Here is a 20250-nt window from a genome sequence, read left to right on the forward strand (position 1 = left end):
CATTCCACACCCTTCCATGGGCAGGGACACCTTTCCCTGTCCCAGGCTACTCCAAGCCCTGTCCAGCTGGGCCTTGGACACTGCCAGGGATCCAGGGGCAGCTTCTCTGAGCCCCCTGTGCCAGGACCTCACCTACCTCCCAGGGAAGAATTCCTTCCCAATATCTCATGAAGAAGGAACCTTTGGGCAGTGTCTGTGAAATACCCCGACCTGGTATTTCCAAGGGCAGTCCATTTTCTATAAAAATGGGGGAAAACCCTGCCAGCCAGAGGATCCTGTAAAACCAGAAGAGGCCAGAGACGCAACTTGGAGGTGACCGGTCCTTCCTTGCTGACAAAGCAGACACCTTCCCTGCAATCCCAACGGTCTGCAGTTTTATTTTTGGCAGATTATAATTAAAATGGCTTTTATGGCTTTAAAAAGAAGCCACGAAGCTGCACGTTTTGGTTGAAGCAGAGAGTGCGCTGTGCTCTGGGTGAGAGGACAGTGGCCTTGGCTCTGCTCCTGCCACCTGCCACCAACACTTCTGGCAGCCTCGGCTCCCTGCAGGACTCTCCTTTCTCACCAGCAAGTAAGAAAGTTCTGGTTGCTAACCAGTCCAGTCCCAGAGGCAGAATAAAAAGTCCTTGTTAAAACCTAGAAAAGCTTGTTTCTAACAAAATCAAATCCAAACACAATTCCTGGGTTGATGCCTTTCTCTCAGGTTCCATCACCCATGCAATGGAACTTCCCCTATAGGGCCATTTAATTCCCCTTCCATCCCACACCTTTCAGTCTTCTCAGAGCCTTGACAAGCTATCCCTCCATTTTTTTCTTCAACGTTTTTTCCCATGCACATCCTTCCTGCCCTTCCCTTCCGCCGTCGCACCCTGTTCCTCCCAGCTATTTTCGGAAGGCGAAGACATCCCGTGTTCTCAGGCCCTTCTTGCCTTCACTTCCTGGTTTAGGAGAAGACTCTTCCACCAGCCCCCCGTACGGGCAGCTCTCGGACTCGGGGTGGTGGCCAGAGCACTCCACAGCAGGGATGAAGCCACTGTCCCACATGCCTGTCCCACACAGCTTGCAGAGGTCGTGCAGGCTGCAGGGGATGCGGGGCAGCAGGTGGAACTGATAGAGGAGACTCCTGGCCTGGAGGGACAGAGAGGGACAACAGTCACTGTGACAACAGTCACATCCTCACCAGGGGACCGACACAGAGCTGAGGTGGCCTCCCCCCCAATCCTCCTGTTTGGGCTTCAGCAGGGGCATGTCCTGCCAACACCTGAGGGCTACCCCGGGCACTGGGGACAGTGGCAGGTCACAGGGGCTGCCACACGCCACAGCTCGTCCCACGGCCCCAGCTGCTGCCAGCTGAAAGGGAACAGGCACCAAGAGCTCTGCCTCCATTCCCCTGAGCAGCTTATCCAAACAAGGGTTATCCCAGCCACACTGCCACCTCCCAAGCACTCGACAACCACCTCCTGCTGCTGCAAACCTTGTTTCCAGGCAAACAGCAGCATCCCACCCGGGCAGCCACAAGGATTCAGGAGGTGCAAAGCTGAAGCAGCAGTGCCTGGTTTTCTGAATGCTTTGACTCATCTCTAGACCTCGTCCCACGTGGGCACCTGGGCATTTACCTTCCTGAGAACGAGCTCCCCGTTCATGTGCATGGCCAGGTTGCCGAAATGCAGCAGCATTTGGTCAGTGGCCAGCTGCTGCTCGATGACGTCGTCCCCATAAATCACCACGATGGCCACGCAGATGAAGAGGTGGAAATAGTCTGTCTGCAAGGGGAACACAGGGGCTGCTGTACAGCAGGTGGAGGCAGAGCTCTGGCTTCACCTCCCACCCTCCACAAGTGGGTCCTTGGTGAGAGACTCTGCTCCCTTCAGTTCTGCCCAGTGAGTTACTTGTGACTTCTGAACCACAACAAGCCAAAGCCTCTTTCCTTCACAGCACAGCAGCAAGGTCCCCACCAGTGCTTCCACCACAGAGCACATTTTTGGGAAGACATTTCCCAGCTGAGTAAGAGAAGCCTGAACTCCACAAGTGGGTGTTCAGCATTTCCTGAAACACCTCCTTGTGAAGCCCAGCCATCCCCAAAGGGGAGAGGCAAGCAGGGCTCCGTCCTCCTGCTACACAGACAAACCTCTGCCACAGTCCCAGACCCAACTCATTTTGGCTACTTGGCTGCTAAGAGCCTCTCTGGCAACCCTCAGCACTGAGGGGTGAGGGGACTCAGGCAGGACTCTCTGCCTCACCTGGTAGTGAGCCCAGCAGGCTTCCCACATGCGCAGTGCCTCGGCCTCGGGGAACTCTCTCTTGAAGCAGAGCAGGATCCAGCGGTGGCAGAAGAGCATCTGCAGCCCGTCCTCTCCCAGGGCACTCAGGTGCTGGTGGAAGCGCGGGTGCATCAGCCGCAGCAGCTCCCGCAGGTACAGCTGCAAAACAGCCCCAGCCTCAGGCCCTGCCTCGGGCACCCCTCAGCACCCGGGACAGGGCTGGAGAGCCCCTCTGTCCCCTTGATTCCTCAGCCTCCTGGTTGGTTTGTTATTTTTGCTGGAGTTTTTTTTTAGGTGTTGTAAAATAAGCGAAGAGCGATGTTTGGTAAATAATACATAATACGTTCTTTTTTAGGGGGAAGGATAAATTGATTAACTTCTGAGTTGACTACTGGGGTCAGAGAGGTGTTTTTTTTAGTCTTTTAATTTTTAACTAAATTCAAAAAACTATATAAGTTGAGATTTCTAAATAAACTTTTTTTTTTTTCCATTTCACATTTTGATGGGTGAGTATAGTTCTTTTTGTCTCCTCTTGTGACACTCCTCTCTCTCAGCTGCCATTTCACAACAAGGATGGGTAGAACTGTCCCTGGAGTGCCTCAGGGTCAGTTTTACCCACCAGGTATTTCCATGGAATCACAGAATCCTAGAATATCCCGAGTTGGAATTGACCCACAAGGATCATCAAAGTCCAGCTCCGGGCCCTGCACATGACAACCCCAAGGATCACCCCAGGGATGTAGTGGCTTTGGAGTGTGATTTGGCATGCTGGACCCACCCCAGGCCAGGAACTGGGGAGAGGAGAAGCCAGGACATGGCTGAAGGGAGCCCAGCACTCAGCCTCACCAGCTGCTTCTCCATGTCCTCATCCCGGGGGGAGCTGATGAAGATGGTGTTCTGCATCAAGCCAACAAAGCACCAGAAAGTATCCGACTCATCCAGGACCTCGGCCAGGAGTGGGGCAACCAGGTCAGACATGCCCTGGGAGTATCCAATGGTTGGGTTAAATACTGCATAGTTCAGCAAGATCCTCCTGGAGCAGAGACAGAAACACACAGGTGGGACAGGTGAGGGCAGGTGACAGCATCATCTCAGGGACAAACACATGGCCTCATGTGAGGTGCTATAACACAGACAGGGAAACCCTGCTGCAGACACCAGTCCTGTGGCATAAACTTCAGGAAAAGGTTTGACATTCACAGACAGCGAAATATAAACAGAAAACAAGAATTTAAAAAGATTAAGAGGACAGAAATGAAAGGCCCATGGGAATGGAGAGATGATGCCCAACACATCCACACAGCTCCAAGCCATGCTGCTGGATGAAACTCAACCCTTCTGAGGTCACACCTTTACAAGCCACATTCCCATGGAACAGACTCTGGTGTGCTTGTCCTTCACCCCATCAGGAGAACCACAGATCCAAGCACCTGCTGTGCCTGTGTGTGCAGGGAAGCTCAGGGGTGGGAGCAGGGAACTACAGCAGCAGTGGGAGCACTGAGGAAGGCCTTGCTGCTGCATCCTGTGGTTCCAGATGCACAGTGGGTGCTGTGCAGCATTCCCAGGCAGCCTGGGCTGGGGGCTGACCAACTTGTCTCTGCAGTGAGCAGGACACAGTTTTAGGAGGCTGGAATCAGACCCCTGACCTCATGGTCTCCACGTTTGGGTTGTCCTCCCCTCGGAAGAACTGGTTGCTGCGGTCGGTCCTCACGACGTCCTTGTCCACCGTGAACTGCACCTGGCGCCAGAAATCCTTCTGCTCATCTGGAGTCATGGACAGCCTGGAAACCACACAGCGACAGCAGAGGGGTGCCAAGAGAGGAATGTGAGTGCCACAATGAACAAAAAGCCTCATTTCGGTCTTGGTTTGCAGAGAAAAACTATTCCTGTACCGAGTTTCCTGAGCACCTGAAAAATAGACCAGCAGGTCTGTCTGCTACAGAGGATTGTCTGTCCCAAGGGATTAGTGGAAGGAGCCTCCTGGGTTATAAACGGCATGACACGATGTGTTTGCTGCAATAAACACTTCAGAGACATCAGACCCTGTTCTCCACTGCTCCTTGGAACTCAGCACACCAGAATGCACCACTCTGGTTTGATTGTCTCCTGGTTATTAACAGTACTGTGCCCCTCCAGCTTCAAAGTACCCACCTCTATTTAACAACAATTCTTGCATTAAAAACCTTCTGGAATTACATACCCCTTCTCATCCCTTATTTTTATGCACATTTTATTTATAAAGAAATACAAGATCCCAATTTCACCTTCAGTGTTCTAACCCGAGCCCTGCCTGTGAGGTTTCCCTGTGTGGTACTGACAAGGCTGTTTCCAGAGCCCAGGTAAGGAAATGTCTGAGCTCAGGAGATCAGCAGTGCCCAGCATGCCTCCTTCACCATCCCTCCCACTCCTCTGCTCCAGCCTCTCCCTGATTCAAAGGATGCTGACACTGTGATTTCTGGGCCAAGGAAAATGAGCAGGGGATGATGATGATGATGGTCTGTTACCTTTTCTCCTGGATCTCAAAGTATTCTTTCCTCTTCTGCAGCCTCAGTGCCTCCCTCTCTTCAGAGGTGGACTCGTAGCTGTAGTAGTGCAGCAGAAAGGGCCACACCTCCCCACGGATGGAAATATCAATCCCACCAAAGAAAATGGCCTGGAAGATGGAGCAAAAGTTATGGCTGGTACAGTTTTAGCATTCCCAAAAACAGCAACAAGCAACTGCCCGCTGCTGTGCTTTGGTGCCTCTGCAGTTCTTTGCTGACAAGTGACGCCTTGATTCAAGCTCCTGCAATTTGCACATGTTTAGAGGGAAAGTGCTGGCCCTCTATTCCCAGACCAGACACAAATCAGGCTCATTTCAATGTCAATAACCACCCCCGGAGAGGCTCTATGATTAACGTGTCGTTCTCATGTCACGGCTTAATCCCAAATCCTGGAGACTCTGCACTGCACTGCAAACTTCTCTGTCAGGGCCCGGGCCAGGGCTCCCCTCAGCCCTGTTATTTCATACAGCAATCCCAGTTCATACAACCCCCCTTCATACAATCTCAGCTACTCCAACAACCTCAGCTCTTCCAGCAATCTCCAGTGCTTTCTGGGACTTGGTCACACATCCTGCAAACACAGCAGGCACCGGGCACTTTGGTTTATGGATTCCAAAAGGCAGCAGAAGAAGTGGGACAGAGAAATGCTCCACCATCACAGAATCCCAGCACGGTTAGGGTTGGAAGGCTCCTCTGGAGGTACCCAGGCCAACCTCCCTCTCTGCCTGCCAAGGAGGCTCACCTAGAGCAGGTGACACAGGAACGTGTCCAGGTGGCATCAGCCCCACAGCAGCTCTCCAGCCAAGGCTTCCCTCAGGTTTTCCATCCTCCCAAGAGCCCAGCTGTGCCCCTGGCAGGAACACAACCTCCTGCAGCTCCCCAGGGAGAGAAGAGAGGAGAGTCCCTCACCTTCCTCAGCTTGTACTCCTCCTCCACCTGGCCGGCGTCGTTGAGGTGCTGCAGCCAGGCAGACACGTCCAGGCGCCGGGAGGAGTTCTCCTCGGGGTGGGTCTCTGAGGAGGGCAGCTTGGGCCGGCGGATGGAGAACTGCATGCAGGTTTTCTCATCGGCAAGCTGCTGGATGGGGCACAACAAACAACTGCAGCAGGAGGCAGGGAGAGCAGCTCAGTGTGAAACGCAGAGCAGGGAAACCTCTGTGTGGTTCGTGAAGGATTAAGCACTGAGGAGCTCAACTTGGGGAGGTTTTTATTTTTTTTTTTTTTATTTTTTTTTTTTATTTTTTTATTCCAACCATTACAATAACAAGAGTGATTAGAATAATTAAAATCCACTATGAAACAGCTTCATCTTAAAAAAAAAAAAAAAATCAGTTTCCATTCCTTCTCCACTCTTATCCCTGACCTGAAACTGAATTAATGCTGCTTACAGCAAAACTTGCCCCTGCCAGGAATGCCTGCAATAAATTACATATGATTGGCCATATACAAAGGGATTGCTGTTAGGAGAGCAGGGAACTGCGCTGCCAGGCTCTCTGAGGGCACTCAGGATCCCAGTGCAAGGCTGCAGCTGACATTTAATTTAAAAATCAAAGGTTGCTCAATGCAAAAAGTGAGCCCATGCGACCGTAATAAGAAAAGCAGCGGGGGGGCTCTGTGGGAAGGATGGAAATTTAAAAATCACTGTTTCTAATAAGCACATACAATATCTTAAACAGATAATTAAAGAGCTCTTATCACATTTGTATGTAGATTGAACAAAATATGGCAAGATGCCTTGTCAAAACATTCTCCAAACGGAATGTTCCGCGTCACAAGATGGATGAAAGGCTGTGACACAATTTCCAACCTATCTGTGCAGATTTCCAGACACCTTCTGTGCCTAAAGGACAGAGCTGACCTGTCAGGTCTAGCAAAATCACTACCTAAGTAAGTCTTCTGGATGATCTTCCCCCCTATTCCACAGGTAGAACAGGAATGGATGGAGACAGACGAGTCCAAGAGAGACCTTGAGCCCAGTTTGCATTTCTCCCCTGAACACCCAGCAGCTTCCTGCCTGGCCTGGTGACATCAACTCACAGCCTCATTTCCCCAACATACCCACCCAAGTGTGAAACTCCTGGCCCCAGGAGCCTCCCTCAGGTACCTGGTCCTTGAGGTGGGTCTCTGTGCAGTACTTCCACTGCTGGAACACCTCGGATAGTTTATCCAGGCCACCGTGGTGAAAATGGAAGATCTTGTACTGGCTCTCTCTGCTGGCCACCACCAGCTGCCCACAGGTACATGCCTCATCACTGTGGGAACAAGGAGGACAACCTGTGGGGGCCACCCAGCACAAGGAGGGACCAGCAGGGACACGGACCCTCGGGGACAGACAGTGCACACCAAGTCACAAAGTACAACACCTTAAAACAGGGCACAGAGGCAGCTTTACATCCCTGGGACTCACTGATCCTCATGGGTCACTTGCAATTGAGACATTTTCTGATTGTATGACATGGTCGTAGTGACAATTTTCTCCACCTGTGCCTGGTAACAGCACTATTTTTACCCTTCCTTCACATCAAGGAATTAAAATTTGTCTTCTCTGGAGAAAAAAACCACAGGAAGTCTGCCCCAGAAACATTAAGGCAGTACACAAAGTCAGCTCCTAGGGATGAGCAGACTTGCTCACACACGGCTTTGTCCAAAGAAACAGGGAGTAAAAATGTTTTTGCAGTAATTTGAAATAAATTTTGTAATCATTTGAAAGGTAACTGAAAAGGCTGAGTGCAGCAAGACTCTAGAGGAACCTGGTAAGGGGCAGGCAAAGGAAAAGGTACCATAGATAAAGATGTTTTTCATATCCCCAGGTTATTTGAAGCATTTATGGTATGACAGCTAAGAGCAACCTTTACTAAAAATAAAATCCTTTCTGCTCTGTAACTGTAATTCACAGGCTCTCCTTGGGAAGGCTGACACTCACTTTCCTGGAAACAATTGTTCTGGAAAGGCTTCCAGGTAGGACTGCAGAAATCACCTCCACCCAGAGCCCTGACATGGAGCACGCACAGCTCACACACAGCTCACACACAATTCATACAATTCACACAGCTCACACACAGCTCACACACAATTTATACAATTCACACAATTCACAGCTCACACACAGTTCATACAATTCATACAGCCCACACACAGCTCACACACAATTTATACAATTCACACAACTCACAGCTCACACACAAGGATCCAATACCTGAAGAAAAGGCGAAGGGATCTCATTTGTCCCAGGTCTACTCTGAAGACTCCACACACCTGCTCGAGGGCAAATACCTTCTGCTGTTCATCCCATCTGGTGCTCTGTGTTTGCCCATTGTTCTCCTGGAACTGGGCACTGGTGTCCAGGCTGGAGGCAGAGCTGGTGGAGCAGGTCGTGCGATTGTCACACGTGTCCCTGTGGACAGAGCGTGGGGACAGAAACCTCATCAGCCACGGGAGGCTGTGGGTACATGCAACAGTCACAGACGCTCCATGTTAAAAACCTTTAGTCAGAGTCCTGAAACTGGCATTCATTCACCAACTAAATTTTTTTCGTTTAAATTAATTCCCTACCATTCCAAAAAGCATCCTGGTGTTTGGCCTTTTCCTAAAGTTTTTGCACGCAGAACTGGGGAGAGCCAAACCCAGTCCTCAAAACGCCACCTTTTGGGAAGACAAAATGAAGAAGTGCAAGCAATGTCCTCAGTGTCCAACTCAGCCCCTCCACACCAGGATGGGGACAGGAGGAATGAGCACATTCCATCAGCAGCACGGACCTGGGATCTCATCTGGGAAATTCCCTCTTTGACCAGTAAGATCCAAAGATGTTTTCCCTGAGCTTGAGTTTCTCATTACACCTCTGCAAGTGGACCTGCCAAGCCTGGACTCCTGTCTACAAACTCCAGACAAATGGTTTCCACCTCAAATCTTGAAACTTGGGAGAGTTAAAGATTAGGAAATCACACCTGAGCTCTTCAACACACTGAAAAGTAGAGAAAGTGAACCCAACCCTTTCCCAATCTACCCCAGGTCTCCAGCTTTAAACCCAAACTGGGTTCAGACTCAAGAAGCCCCCCATGTCCCCACCAGCCCCCACCCCAAAAGAAAAAAATATCGGTGCTTTGGGAATTAAGTGAATGTGAAACTGTGACCCCTTGGCTGGTAAAAAGGCCAATGCACGTGAACAATCTCGGCGCGGGCTCTGAATGGGCTCTGCTGTGAAATCGGGGTTTGCCAGACAAGGCCCGGAGCAGGTACAAAGCAGCCCCCTGCAAGGCCACTTTATGTGGTGTTTTCTAATCCTCTTATCCAACAATGTGGGCACTGAAGGCTGGAAATCACACACTCAGCATGCACTTCACATCCCTGTGCCTCCCGCGCCCGGCTCCGGGGCCTCCTGCCCAGGGAGCACCTCGTGGGCAGCATCTCCCCGAGGGCCAGGGCAGGGATTCCGGGGGACAGGGCTCTGCACAGCCCCACAGCGTGCTGACACTCTGAACTTCTTCACCAAACCCTGCTCCAGTGTGGGCTCAGATCCCCCAGCCCCTGCCTGCTCCTGGGGCACTGTCCAAAGGACACCAAGGCTGGTTGGCTCCAGCCAAAGGAGCAGCCTCGTGGCTCTCTGGGAATTTCTGCTGCTCCACTTCTTGGAAAGAAACTTGGGAAGGGCAGCAAAGCAGAACTCGCTTTCAGAGTGAGTTCATTCAGAGGATGAGCACTCAGAGGGGATGTGCAGTAGGGATCACACCACACATCCAAACTCACTCCAGGTTAGACACCAGGATACCTTCAACCACAGGCACAGCTCTACACCATCCCCTGCCTTGGGAATTTTTCCATGAAGATTGTACTGGCCTTTATGAAAAATCAAGCATTTCTTTCTGATAAAGTGGCAAAATGTAACACTTTCTAAAACATCGAGTATCTAACATGAACAGGAATGTAACAAGAGTCCTGGTACAAGACACAGGGGCTGGACTGCCTGCTAGGAGCAGCTGGTATTTATGGAGCAACACTTCATAACAGCCACAGCTGGTTACACAGGATTTTCCTGGAAGAGATGACTCAAAGTAACTCAAAGACTAAGCAGAGGCAACCCATTTTCTAAAACTCTTGCACAGATGAGCTGGTCAGTGTGGGAAAGGGCTGGAGGAAGGGTTGGTGTGAGGATCACACAGGTCCTGGTCACAGAGGTCCACATGCCAGTTCCTCAAGAACATCCTCTGCAATGACCAGCAGAAATGTCCAGAGAGCTGCCAAGAAATGAGTTACCAGCAGAACTGGGCAGGGTGGCTTTGATGCTGGGCATTGTGCAGCTCCTCAGCACAGCACGGCATTTCCAGCTGCAGAACCCAAACCTGCCCCAGAGGCAGCAGCAGCCAGCTGAGACCTGCAGGCAGCAGAGCCTGGCACAGCCCTGGCACAGCCCTGGCACAGCCCTGGGGGAACCTCCGGAAATGCTTCTCCAAGACAAATGTTTGCAGTCCCCATGCAGGCACCGGTGACAAGCTCGCACAGGCATCCCACAGGCAGGGAAACGTCCTGTGTCAGTGGGTTCACCCTTTCCAGGCAGCAGGAAGCACCAAGGGGAGCAGAGTGCCCCAGCCTGTGCAGCCCCAGGGAAATTCCGATGCTCTCCTTGATGCAGAGGGTGAAATCTGAAAGAGACACCTGTGCCCTCCCTGCCCTACCCAGGGGTCAGTGGACACAAACATGACACTCGGGACAGATCAGAGACAGAACCACCTCGTGCTGCTGCTCACTGAGTCACTGGGGAAATTCAGAAAAAGCCCACACTGTGTCTAAAATTACGTTTTTCTCTGTATTGATTGAAAAAAAAAAATTGAAAATACTCTAATCTCTGGATTACTTTGAAATAAAATTTTAATATTGAGACCATTCTGTAGGTCAGTGACAACAAGCAGCATGATCTCTGCTAATTTTGTGAGGTTTGGGAAGTCCTCTAACCAGGCACTCAAGATAGACAAATGCAGGGGAAGAGTTTATTGTTTGTCAGACTATTCTATCTGTTGGATGAGGAATTTATCCCAGAACACTCCGTAAAAGCAGGAGCTGAAGCATTGCAACACAAATAGCCGGAGGAACATTCCAGAGAGACTTTGGGTTGTGGGATCCAGGAAAAACAGAGCACCAGCTAGTACACAGCACTGGTCAGCAAAACAACAAGTGCAGTGGGCCACAGGAATAAAAGAGAGAGGGGAAAAAAATCAAGGAGGTTTAGAAAACCTGGGTCAGGAAACTCTGGGCCATGTTCATGTGCTCAGTTCAGGAAGGTCATGGAGGGGCTGGAGCGTGGCCAGGGAAGGGAAGGGAGCTGAGGAAGGGGTTGGAGCACCAGGAGTGGCTGAGGGAGCTGGGGAAGGGGCTCAGCCTGGAGAAAAGGAGGCTCAGAGGGGACCTTCTCATGCCCTGGCAGAAGAGTGGAGCCAGCTGCAGGTCAGGGTCTGCTGCCAGGGAACAATGGACAGAAGGAAACAGCCTCAAGTTGTGCCAGGGGAGGGTCAGGTTGGATATTGGGGCTGTCAGACACTGGCACAGGCTACCCAGGGCAGTGGTGGAGTCCCCAGCCCTGGAGGGATTTAACAGCCATGTGGATGTGGCACTTGGGGACATGGGACAGTGGTGGTCCTGGCAGTGCTGGGGCAATGATCTGACTCGATGATCTCTGAGGGCTTTGCCAACCCAAATGATTCTGTGATTCCACTTCAGCCTTTTGCCCTCAGCCAAGTCCCACCACTCTTGTCTCCAAACACATCCCATTCCTGCCAGGGAGCAAGACCAGGAGTTGATGTGTTTTTTCCACTCACCCATCAACTACAGCAGCTAACCATACCGACATTCCTCGAGCCTTTGTAGCCCCAAGGAGCCACCATCCCCCTCCCACCCCATGGGACCTCTGGGCTGAGGAGCTCAGACACTGCAGGTGAGACTCAACCTGCTGCCACGGGACCCAGCTCACTGTTCCAAAGCCCTGGAACACACCTACGGCACAGAGAGAGCTAAACCCAATTATTATTTCTGTTCCGGAGACCTGCCCTGATTACCTGAGAAGCCAATTTCAGCAACAAAGACCTAATAACTCATTTTACGATACGCTGTGACAAATACAATTACGAGACAGAAAGGGGCTGAAGGTTGCAGCCATGATGTGGCAGTCACCCAAGCTGTCAGCGTGCACCACCTGATTCCCAGAGAGCCTCCTGGCAGAGCCAAAGCCTGCTGCTGGAGCTGCCTCTCCATCAGCCCGGCGCTAACGCGCGCTGTCACTAATAACAGCTCCCACAGCCCCAGCGTTCCTGCACGCCGGCCTGGGACCATCATTTAGAGACAATGACTATCATCATAATGCATGAGCATCCATGTAATGGGAATTACATGCCCCTTTTCCTCCCCAGGGGTTAGCATTTCTCTGTTCCTCCACTATTCCCCACAGGCACTGACCTTCTGGGTTCCTCTTCTCCCCAGCAAGGTGAAACAGCTCCTGGCAGCATCAGCTGCGAAGACAGACGGCTTCAAACAAATAACCCACCGATAAAAGTTCAAAGCTATCCTGAAATGCCTAAAAATTTAGTGCAGTGGCTGTACAGAGTGAGGTAATGTTGAGCATCTGGAACCCAAATCCATTGTTCTGACACAAAAGTGTCCTTGACAATACACATATATTATAGACCGAAACGTACCGAATTCAGTGACGTGAAAGACATGCAGAGGAAACCAGATTGGTAATCTAGGATTAAAAGAGAGATGTTGAAATGTCTCTGCTTGCTCCGCAGAGCAGGGCTGGAAGAACACTCACAGGACAGCACCAGCTTCCCACAGAGTGCGGCCACTGAAGTTTTGGTGCCTCAGAGAACCCAAACAGAATGAATTTCCACTGACCACAGTGACCAGGGAACAAGGTGTTGGATAGACTGGATTTAGCAAGCCTAGCCAGGATTTCTAAAATTAAATGTCAAAACACCCTCGTGTGGAAGCATTTCTATACATCTACAAACGCGTGGGAAACCAATCTAACAATTCCTCCTATTTGTCGGGGAAACCTGGGAAAAACTACTCAGGCTGTTACAGTACAAAGTACACGGATGTCAACATGGACTTTTCCAAGAGCTTGTTCCACAGGCTTTCCATTGATCTGTTTGCTTTCAAAACATAAATTTCCCCACGTTGAACTGCACTAAATGCTATTTAGTAGCTAATTAACTTTCTGTGCTGAAAACCTCCTGTAATTGCACTTCTTTCACCTTTCGGAGCCCGTGTCCCCCGGGGAAGCCGAGCTGTCCTACGGCATTTGTTCTGCTCGTTTCTATCTCAGAGGCACGAGTTCCTCGCTGACACCGGGCTGCCAATCACAGCGGCAGAGGTCACTGGAGACCAAATTAGGAGCACTCTGCCTCTGACAAAACTTGCTTCGCTTAGCTTCTTGTAAAGGGAAAATAAACAGTTACGAAAAATAATTGTATCCTTTCAAGCAGGGCACTGGGGCAGCAGATGGGAGCGCTGGGGTAAGGCAGCGCGTTGCTGTTAGTCACTCCGGCACCGCTGTTATTAACAACACCCGAGGAACAGGCTGGGGAGCAGGGCTCAGGCCTTGCCTGCCCTCGCAGCCAGCAGAGAGGCCGTGTCCAGGGTCTCCTCAGGCACCTTCTGACCTTGGGCAGAAACACCAAGTTCACCGTCAGGGACGGGGCTGGGAACGAACAGCAGCTCTGCCAACTAAACCTACCGCAACCCGGCCAGGGACTCGCGGCAAGCGCATTATGCGGCTCTGCCTTCTGACGGGTGTAATTGGTTTGTCCTTGAGAAATAAAGATCAAACCGATTTGTTCTGCTTTACGGGGTTATTGAGATCCCTGCTCCAGAGCTCTGCCTGCCGGCCCGGAGCTTTGGTGGTTACCTGGCACAGGTAGGACACGGATCTCCATCCCAGACACTGCTGACAGCACACTCGGGGGTCATCCAGCCTGCCCCGAGCCCGAGAGGGGTGAAAGCCTCATCACATCGGGCCTTTGCTGCTCCTGATTCATCCCTTGAGGGGCAGCTGAGAGATTGCAGCCAGCAAAGGGGGGCACTGGAAAAACAGCCCCAAAGGGTCCCCCCAGTGCCGCGAGTTAAAGCGAAAGGAAAACAAAACACACCCACAGTTCTCGAGTTAATTATTTTGAATGGAGATGGGAAAAGGAAAAAAAAAAAAAAAAAAAAAAAAAAAAAAAGCTGCAGTTTGTGGTGAACTAATAGGTGCTTTAATCTCTTTTCCCCAAAATCTGGGATGTGATACACATCTACCTCCAGCGAGCAGACAAACGATCTGCTTTCACAGCTGACACTTCCACACAAGTGTAGCTGCTCAGGTAAACCCAGTGACATTTGTCTGGTTTGCCCTGTGACTTCTTGTTGCAGTGAGAGAGAGAGAGAGGGGGCAGAATGAGCAGTTTGATGCTTAGGAATAAAATACACACAGCTCCGAGCAGCCAAACACAACTGAATCACTGAGAGCCGAGCGGACAGTGCTCAAGGATGCAAATGTTACCTTCAGTTTAAGGGAGAAAACATTCAGAAGCTCAGTAGAGGATTTTTACAATCCATACGGAGAAGGGGCACCTCATGCCTGGGCTTACACTCATTAATAAATCAATCGAAATGCAACACTTTAAAAAAAAAAATTCCTTAGATGGAAAAAGTGATTTCTCAGCAAAGCCCGAAAAAGAATGTTTGCTTTTCAGCCCATTCCAGCCTGGAGAAGGAGACCTTTCTTCCCCATGTTTATTTTATTTTTAAAATCAATGGATTATTTTGCTTTTTTTCCTTTCAGTTCAATCCATGCAAAAATAAAATTCTCCCCTAATTATGCTAATTTTAATCAAGCCTTCAAACCGCTGCTCCCTTGAAAGACCTGCCGATTACCTTTGTTCTTACATTCCTGGCTCTAAGCAGCGAACTGGGAATTTCAGGGGGACATTTTAGTGGCAAAGTTAACCAACTCCCCGGACTCTGCTGCTGCCCCAGCGTGAGCTGAGCCAGCACCACCCAGGGAGGATTTCACTGTTTCCACAAGACAATGCGGATTTCCCAAGGGAAGAGCTTGCTTCAAGTAGCAGAAAAGGGAGAGGAAAGAGGAGCGCTGCCTAAAAGCATGTTCCAGAGTTATTGTAAATGCCTAATGCTGGGATAATTGCGAGGCCCGAGCCAAGGAGACAGAGGCCATGCAGATTTATTTGCATATACTGCGGTGCTTTGGAGGGGACATGCTCTTTATTTTGATTCACTTAACGCAATTCTTCCCTCACAAAGCTGTGGATACCTGCCAGTGCCATTTATCTCTGCTCTCCATTCAGATTTCTGGGCGTTGCGATTGTATAAATAAATAACAGAAGAAATGCAAGAATATCCAGGGAAAAGGTGAAAGCAGCCCTGGAGAGAAAGGACTGGGGGGTGCTGGTGGGCAAGAAAGAGCTGGTCATGCCCCAGCCCTGTGTGCTGGGAGCAGAAGCCAAACCCTGAGCCTGGGCTGAGCCCCAGCGCGGGCAGCAGGGCAGGGGGATTGTGTCCCTCTGCCCCCAGGGCAGACCCCAGCTGCAGAGAGCCCAGAGGAGGCTCCAGGGGGATCCCAGGGATGGAGCAGCTCTGCTGGGAGGAAAGGCTGGCACAGCTGGACAGGAGCAGCTTTGGGGTGAGCTCAGGGTGACCTTGCAGAGCCTCAAAGGAGCTGACAAGAAACGCAGAGAGAGACTATTGACAAGGGACGGAGTGCCAGGACAGAGGGGATTGGTTTCAAACTGAGAGTAGATTTAGATTAGATGTTAGGAAGAAATCCTTCCCTAAGAGGGTGGGCAGGCCCTGGCACAGATTACCCAGAGCACTGTGGTTGCCCCTGGATCCCTGGCAGTGCCCAAGGCTGGACACTGGGGCTTGGAGCAGCCTGGGACAGCGGGAGGTGTCCCTGCCCTGGCACGGTGGCACTGGATGAGGTTTAATGTCCCTTTGCAGCCGAACCATCGCTTTGGCCGCGCTGGGGACAGGAGCGGGGGTCCCGGGGGGCACCGCTGGGCACAGCGCGCCCCCTGGCGGCCCCGCCGCGCCACCGCCGGCCACGGCCAAAGTCACGACACGGGCACGGCCACGGGCACAGGCTGTGGACACGGGCACGGGCCGCGGTCACGGTCATGGCCACGGCCACGCTCGCAGGCACCGGCTGCAGTCGTGGCCACGGACACCAGTCACGGTCACGGTCACGGTCACGGTCACGGTCACGGTCACGGTCACGGTCAAGGTCACAGACACCGGCCACTGTAGTGACCCATGGTCACGGGCCACGAAAAAGCCACGGCAGCCACAATCCACGGCTCCACAGAAAGCCACAACAGCCCTGCCCATGGAGCTGTATCCGGAGCAGGAGTTCAGGCCTTCCTCACTGTCCTGGGCAGACCTGAACAACGCCCAGTGCCCCAGGGGGCTGGGGGACACAGGGGACCCTCCCTGTCCCCTCCTGGCTCCCGCTGCCTGGCCCTGAGATGTCCCTCCTGGGGACCACCCGCTCTGCCTCCCTCTGACATCCCAAATAAGGAGCTTCACGGACCCCCTAAGCCGCAACTCCCGATCCCAAGTTAGCTGTCACTATTTTCTTCCAATGAAATCTGGCAGCAACCCAACAGAGGGAAGAAACAAACCTGCTATAATTAATGCTCTTGCTGTTCAAATATTTATATAAAGCAAGATAGAGCCGTATGCCTCTGCAATCTCTTGGATCTGTCCAACCTTTTCAGCTTTGCAGCCGGGAACGACTTTAATTGATTACACAGTGCTGCTGATGGCTCAGGCCAGCTCCCCTTCCCAGTGCCCGGCTCCACACTGACCACCCCTGCCTTAGGGAAGCTGCACTGACCCCACAATGCAAACAGAAGGGATAAAGGACTATCCTTCCGATGGAAGAAGGATTTGTGGATGTTTTTGCCAGGCATGGGTTTGGGTACAAACGGAATTAGGAGCTTTGCTGTCTTACATCATAAGTGGCACCAGTTGAGGCAAGTTCTGGGAACTGAAGCCCAGACCAGGTACCCCCTTGCTAATTCCCAGGGCTGAAATCATTCAAAAGTGAGATGCTGCAAGAAGTTACAGGAGATTTTAAAGTCTGAGACCAATTCCCCCGGTTCCAATATAATCACTCCTGTTACAACAGCGATGAATTCCCAATCTCTTGATGACTCCAGAGCTCCTGCCAGTTGACACTAATTTCAGCTCATTTCCCTTATAATTTTGTCTCCTGTTTTTGCTGTAGAGGTCGGAATGGCTCTCAGCCCTTCAGGTGAGCTGCCAAAACAAGATGATGCAATGCCTGCACTGCTCCCACCCGCTCCCAGAGCAGCTCATTTACTGATGAGCTCCTGGGAAGCAGCTTAACAACAGGATGTGCAACACATCCGTAAAAATTGCATCAACTGCGACGCCGAAGGAGTTTTTCCCCGTGCTGTGAGCTTTGCCTGGGCTGTCTGTGATCGATCTGCCACATGAATTCACGTGAAGAACATGAGAACTCACCATCGCCCAGCTCCATTATGACGGCGTTTCGTTATTTTTATTACTGGCTGCTAAAACGATCGATGTCTCGGGAAAGATGTTTCCTTCCTGCATTGATTCCACCTTGACCACGTCGCTTCTGCTCGTCCTTTCCAGCCTGAGCTGTGGGAGCCCTGCTGGCCTCTGTCCCAGCACTTGTGGGGCCACTCATGGAGCTCCAGCCTCGGGCCAGACGTTGCCCCAAGCTCCACTCATACAATTCCAACACTGAGGCTCCTCAGTCCAAATTTTGGCTGTATCGACCAACATCCCAAGGGGAAGTGAGTGAAGGGACCAATGCCAGTGTTTGTATCTCCTCTTCAGCATTGTTGTGATGCTTGTCAGGTATCAGCGATCGCAGCTGAGGAGTGAAAAGCCTCCAGCAGCCCGAGCACCCATGAAAGCTCCTGTTGTGCAGGGATCACTCTGGCACAGCACAAACCCCCACCACAAACCATACCCCTCACAGAGCACTAAGTGCTTCCACAACCGACCGTATAGATCTGATGTCATGGTCAGTTCAATAACTCCAGCAGCATCAGTGGATGGACATTACAGAGGTGTCAGATGTAGTTTGGTTGCCTGGATGTAACAAAAGCCTTTTAGTTTCAATTTACTGATGGGGAAAATGGAAGCAGAGGAATTTCCCAGGGCGGCAGTGAGCCAGAGCTGGGCACAGAGAGCAGCTGCCCTGAACTCATGTCCTTCAGGCCACAAAGCAAATATTTCCTGACAGCCAACAAACAACGGGGACAGGGGAGGGAAGGGACAGAACGGGATTATTTTATTTTCAGAATGCCTCCTTTTGCCCAGAAACACAGACCCTCACAAAGCTGCCATCAGTGCAGGCATTCCCCACACCAGCTGCCTCCTCCAGGAACCACGTGCTGGAAGGACACAAACCCCAGGACAGTCAGGCCACCTTTCCCTGAGGGATGAGGCCACCCTGCAGCAGTGTGGGTCTGAAGAGAGAAACAAGAGTGTGCATGCTGGTGCTGGGACACTCCCACTGCTCCCAGCCCAAGGAATTGTGGAAATGGGAGGAGGATGCATCAATCGCTGCATGAGACCCCTGGCAGCCTGTCAAACTGAGCAGCAAAGAGGATAAAAACAATGGATACGTTTTTATTTCCTTATGTTCTACCAGACGAGTTGGTGACTTACAACTGACTTACTCATTGTGCAACTCCAGGGCTCCCCAGCCCACTTCCCTCCTCCCTGTCCCTGTCCTGCACACACTGCAGTGTCTGTGTCTCCCTCAAGCCCAGCTGGCCAGGCCACCTCCTCAGGGACACTTCAGGAGCCAGATGGGACTCGGGACTCCTGGTCACACACAAATTCTGTCAAGCAGCTCGCCGAGGCCCTGATCTCATCTGATCCAAGTGTACCTGTGCATCCCAACTCTTCCACAGTGACCCACGTCTCCATTTCTGAGGATATCTAACCACACAGGAAGCTGGCTGGAGTGAAATGCAACATATTCCTTCAGCTTCTGCAACAACCACAGGGAAGAGCAGAGCTGTCTTTGCAGCAGCTCCCCAGTGCAGAGGAAAACAACCAGAAGCAGTCGTTCCTCCTGGCAGAGAGGAGGTGGTGACTGGGAGGTGGGGAGGGAAGAGAGCTCAAACAATCTGCCAGCAGCACAAACTTTGTTCCCACTCCAATTCTGCCTCAGAGGGGAAGCAGCCAGCAGAAAAACCCAAACCAAAACAAACCCTTAAGAAACAAGGAAGCTGTTCCCATGTTTGTAGTAACTTCTGAAACAGCATCTTCTGTCCCCCAAAACGCCGAGATGAAAGCAGGAGATACGAGATGCTTTTTGACCAGAATTTTGCAAAGGATTCTATGCAAAATCTCCCACTCAACAGCTTGTAAGTTCCTGCAGATTCCACGGAAGGCGGCTCAATGGGGAAGAACAAATTGGCACCAAAAACTCACACACTGGACAAAACCCTTTCAAGTCGGAAGTCCCAAACAACAAAAGCTTTGTTTTATGAATCTGCTGCCAATTATGAGCGTCACATGCACTGTGTGAGGCTGCAGACTGGCACCACAGGAGTTAAAAAAGAAGGAAAAAAGCAAATGCAAGCAGGGCCCTGAGCTGTGTGTGCAGAGCCGGCTCTGCCTGGCTGGAGCTGTCTGGGCTCCAGCAGCAGTGAGGAAAAGCCGGCAGAGGGCAGGGAAATGCCGCAGGAATTCACACACAAGGCAGAGAAGATGCAATAAACCCTACTTCCTTCCTCTCCTGACACTATTTGCAGCTCAGAGCATAAGTGTTGCAGCACAGTTAAACCACAACACTCCTGACTCACTGGACGCTGCCTGGGACCCTCCTGCACCAGCTCCTTGTGGGAGCAATCCAAGCCACAGCATTCCTGGGGCAGCACGTGGGCTGTGGCCCATGCCAGGACTGGGGTTTCCCCAGGATGAGCTCAGCCTCTTGGTTTTCAGCAGCCAGGATGTTATTCCCAACGTGTCCCTCGCTCTTCCCACTGCCCGCCACCACAGTGGGGTAATAACAGTTCATTCTTGAGCCCTGAGCTTCACAGTCCCTCCCCGAGGACAGAAAGTGCCGCACACATCTCACTCGTGGTCACTGGTGTTTCTCTCACCCACTGAACTGACAAAGGCTGGACTGGGATGGGATGGGATTGGGACAGCCACCCCTCACCCCACTGCACAGCCAAGCAAACCCTGGGCACATCCTGACTGCAAAGCTGATACAAAGTCTGGCATCACCTCACGGAAAGGTTTTTAAATACCCAGAGAGAATTGAATCCATTAGAATACTTCCTGACAAACCTTGTTCTTACTGGCATTCTCTGGGCTTGAGATTAGCCTGTAAAATAGAGGGGAAACCTCTTCAACTGTCAGTGCAGTCTGTGCATCGCTGACACG

At 51.5% G+C, this 20250-nt stretch overlaps 1 protein-coding gene across 3 annotated transcripts in view; it reads right to left on the minus strand.

The window, feature by feature from the left end:
• Positions 1-352: 352 nt before the first annotated feature.
• TBC1D16 (TBC1 domain family member 16) overlaps positions 353-20250 on the minus strand; it is a 28943-nt gene continuing 9045 nt past the window's right edge. For 2 of the 3 annotated variants that reach the window (XM_066332263.1, XM_066332265.1), the window contains exons 4-12: positions 8000-8197; positions 6908-7055; positions 5714-5881; positions 4766-4914; positions 3908-4042; positions 3108-3294; positions 2241-2420; positions 1617-1763; positions 353-1128 (exon numbers count right to left, since the gene is read on the minus strand). In XM_066332263.1, the coding sequence (XP_066188360.1) occupies positions 883-1128; positions 1617-1763; positions 2241-2420; positions 3108-3294; positions 3908-4042; positions 4766-4914; positions 5714-5881; positions 6908-7055; positions 8000-8197 (1558 nt within the window). In that variant the 3' untranslated portion in view covers positions 353-882. The remainder of the gene's footprint in view (positions 1129-1616; positions 1764-2240; positions 2421-3107; positions 3295-3907; positions 4043-4765; positions 4915-5713; positions 5882-6907; positions 7056-7999; positions 8198-20250) is intronic. The other variant, XM_066332266.1, reaches the window with a different exon arrangement.

Source organism: Sylvia atricapilla, chromosome 18 (genome assembly GCF_009819655.1).
Source record: "Sylvia atricapilla isolate bSylAtr1 chromosome 18, bSylAtr1.pri, whole genome shotgun sequence".
Classification (NCBI taxonomy): Eukaryota; Metazoa; Chordata; class Aves; order Passeriformes; family Sylviidae; genus Sylvia; species Sylvia atricapilla.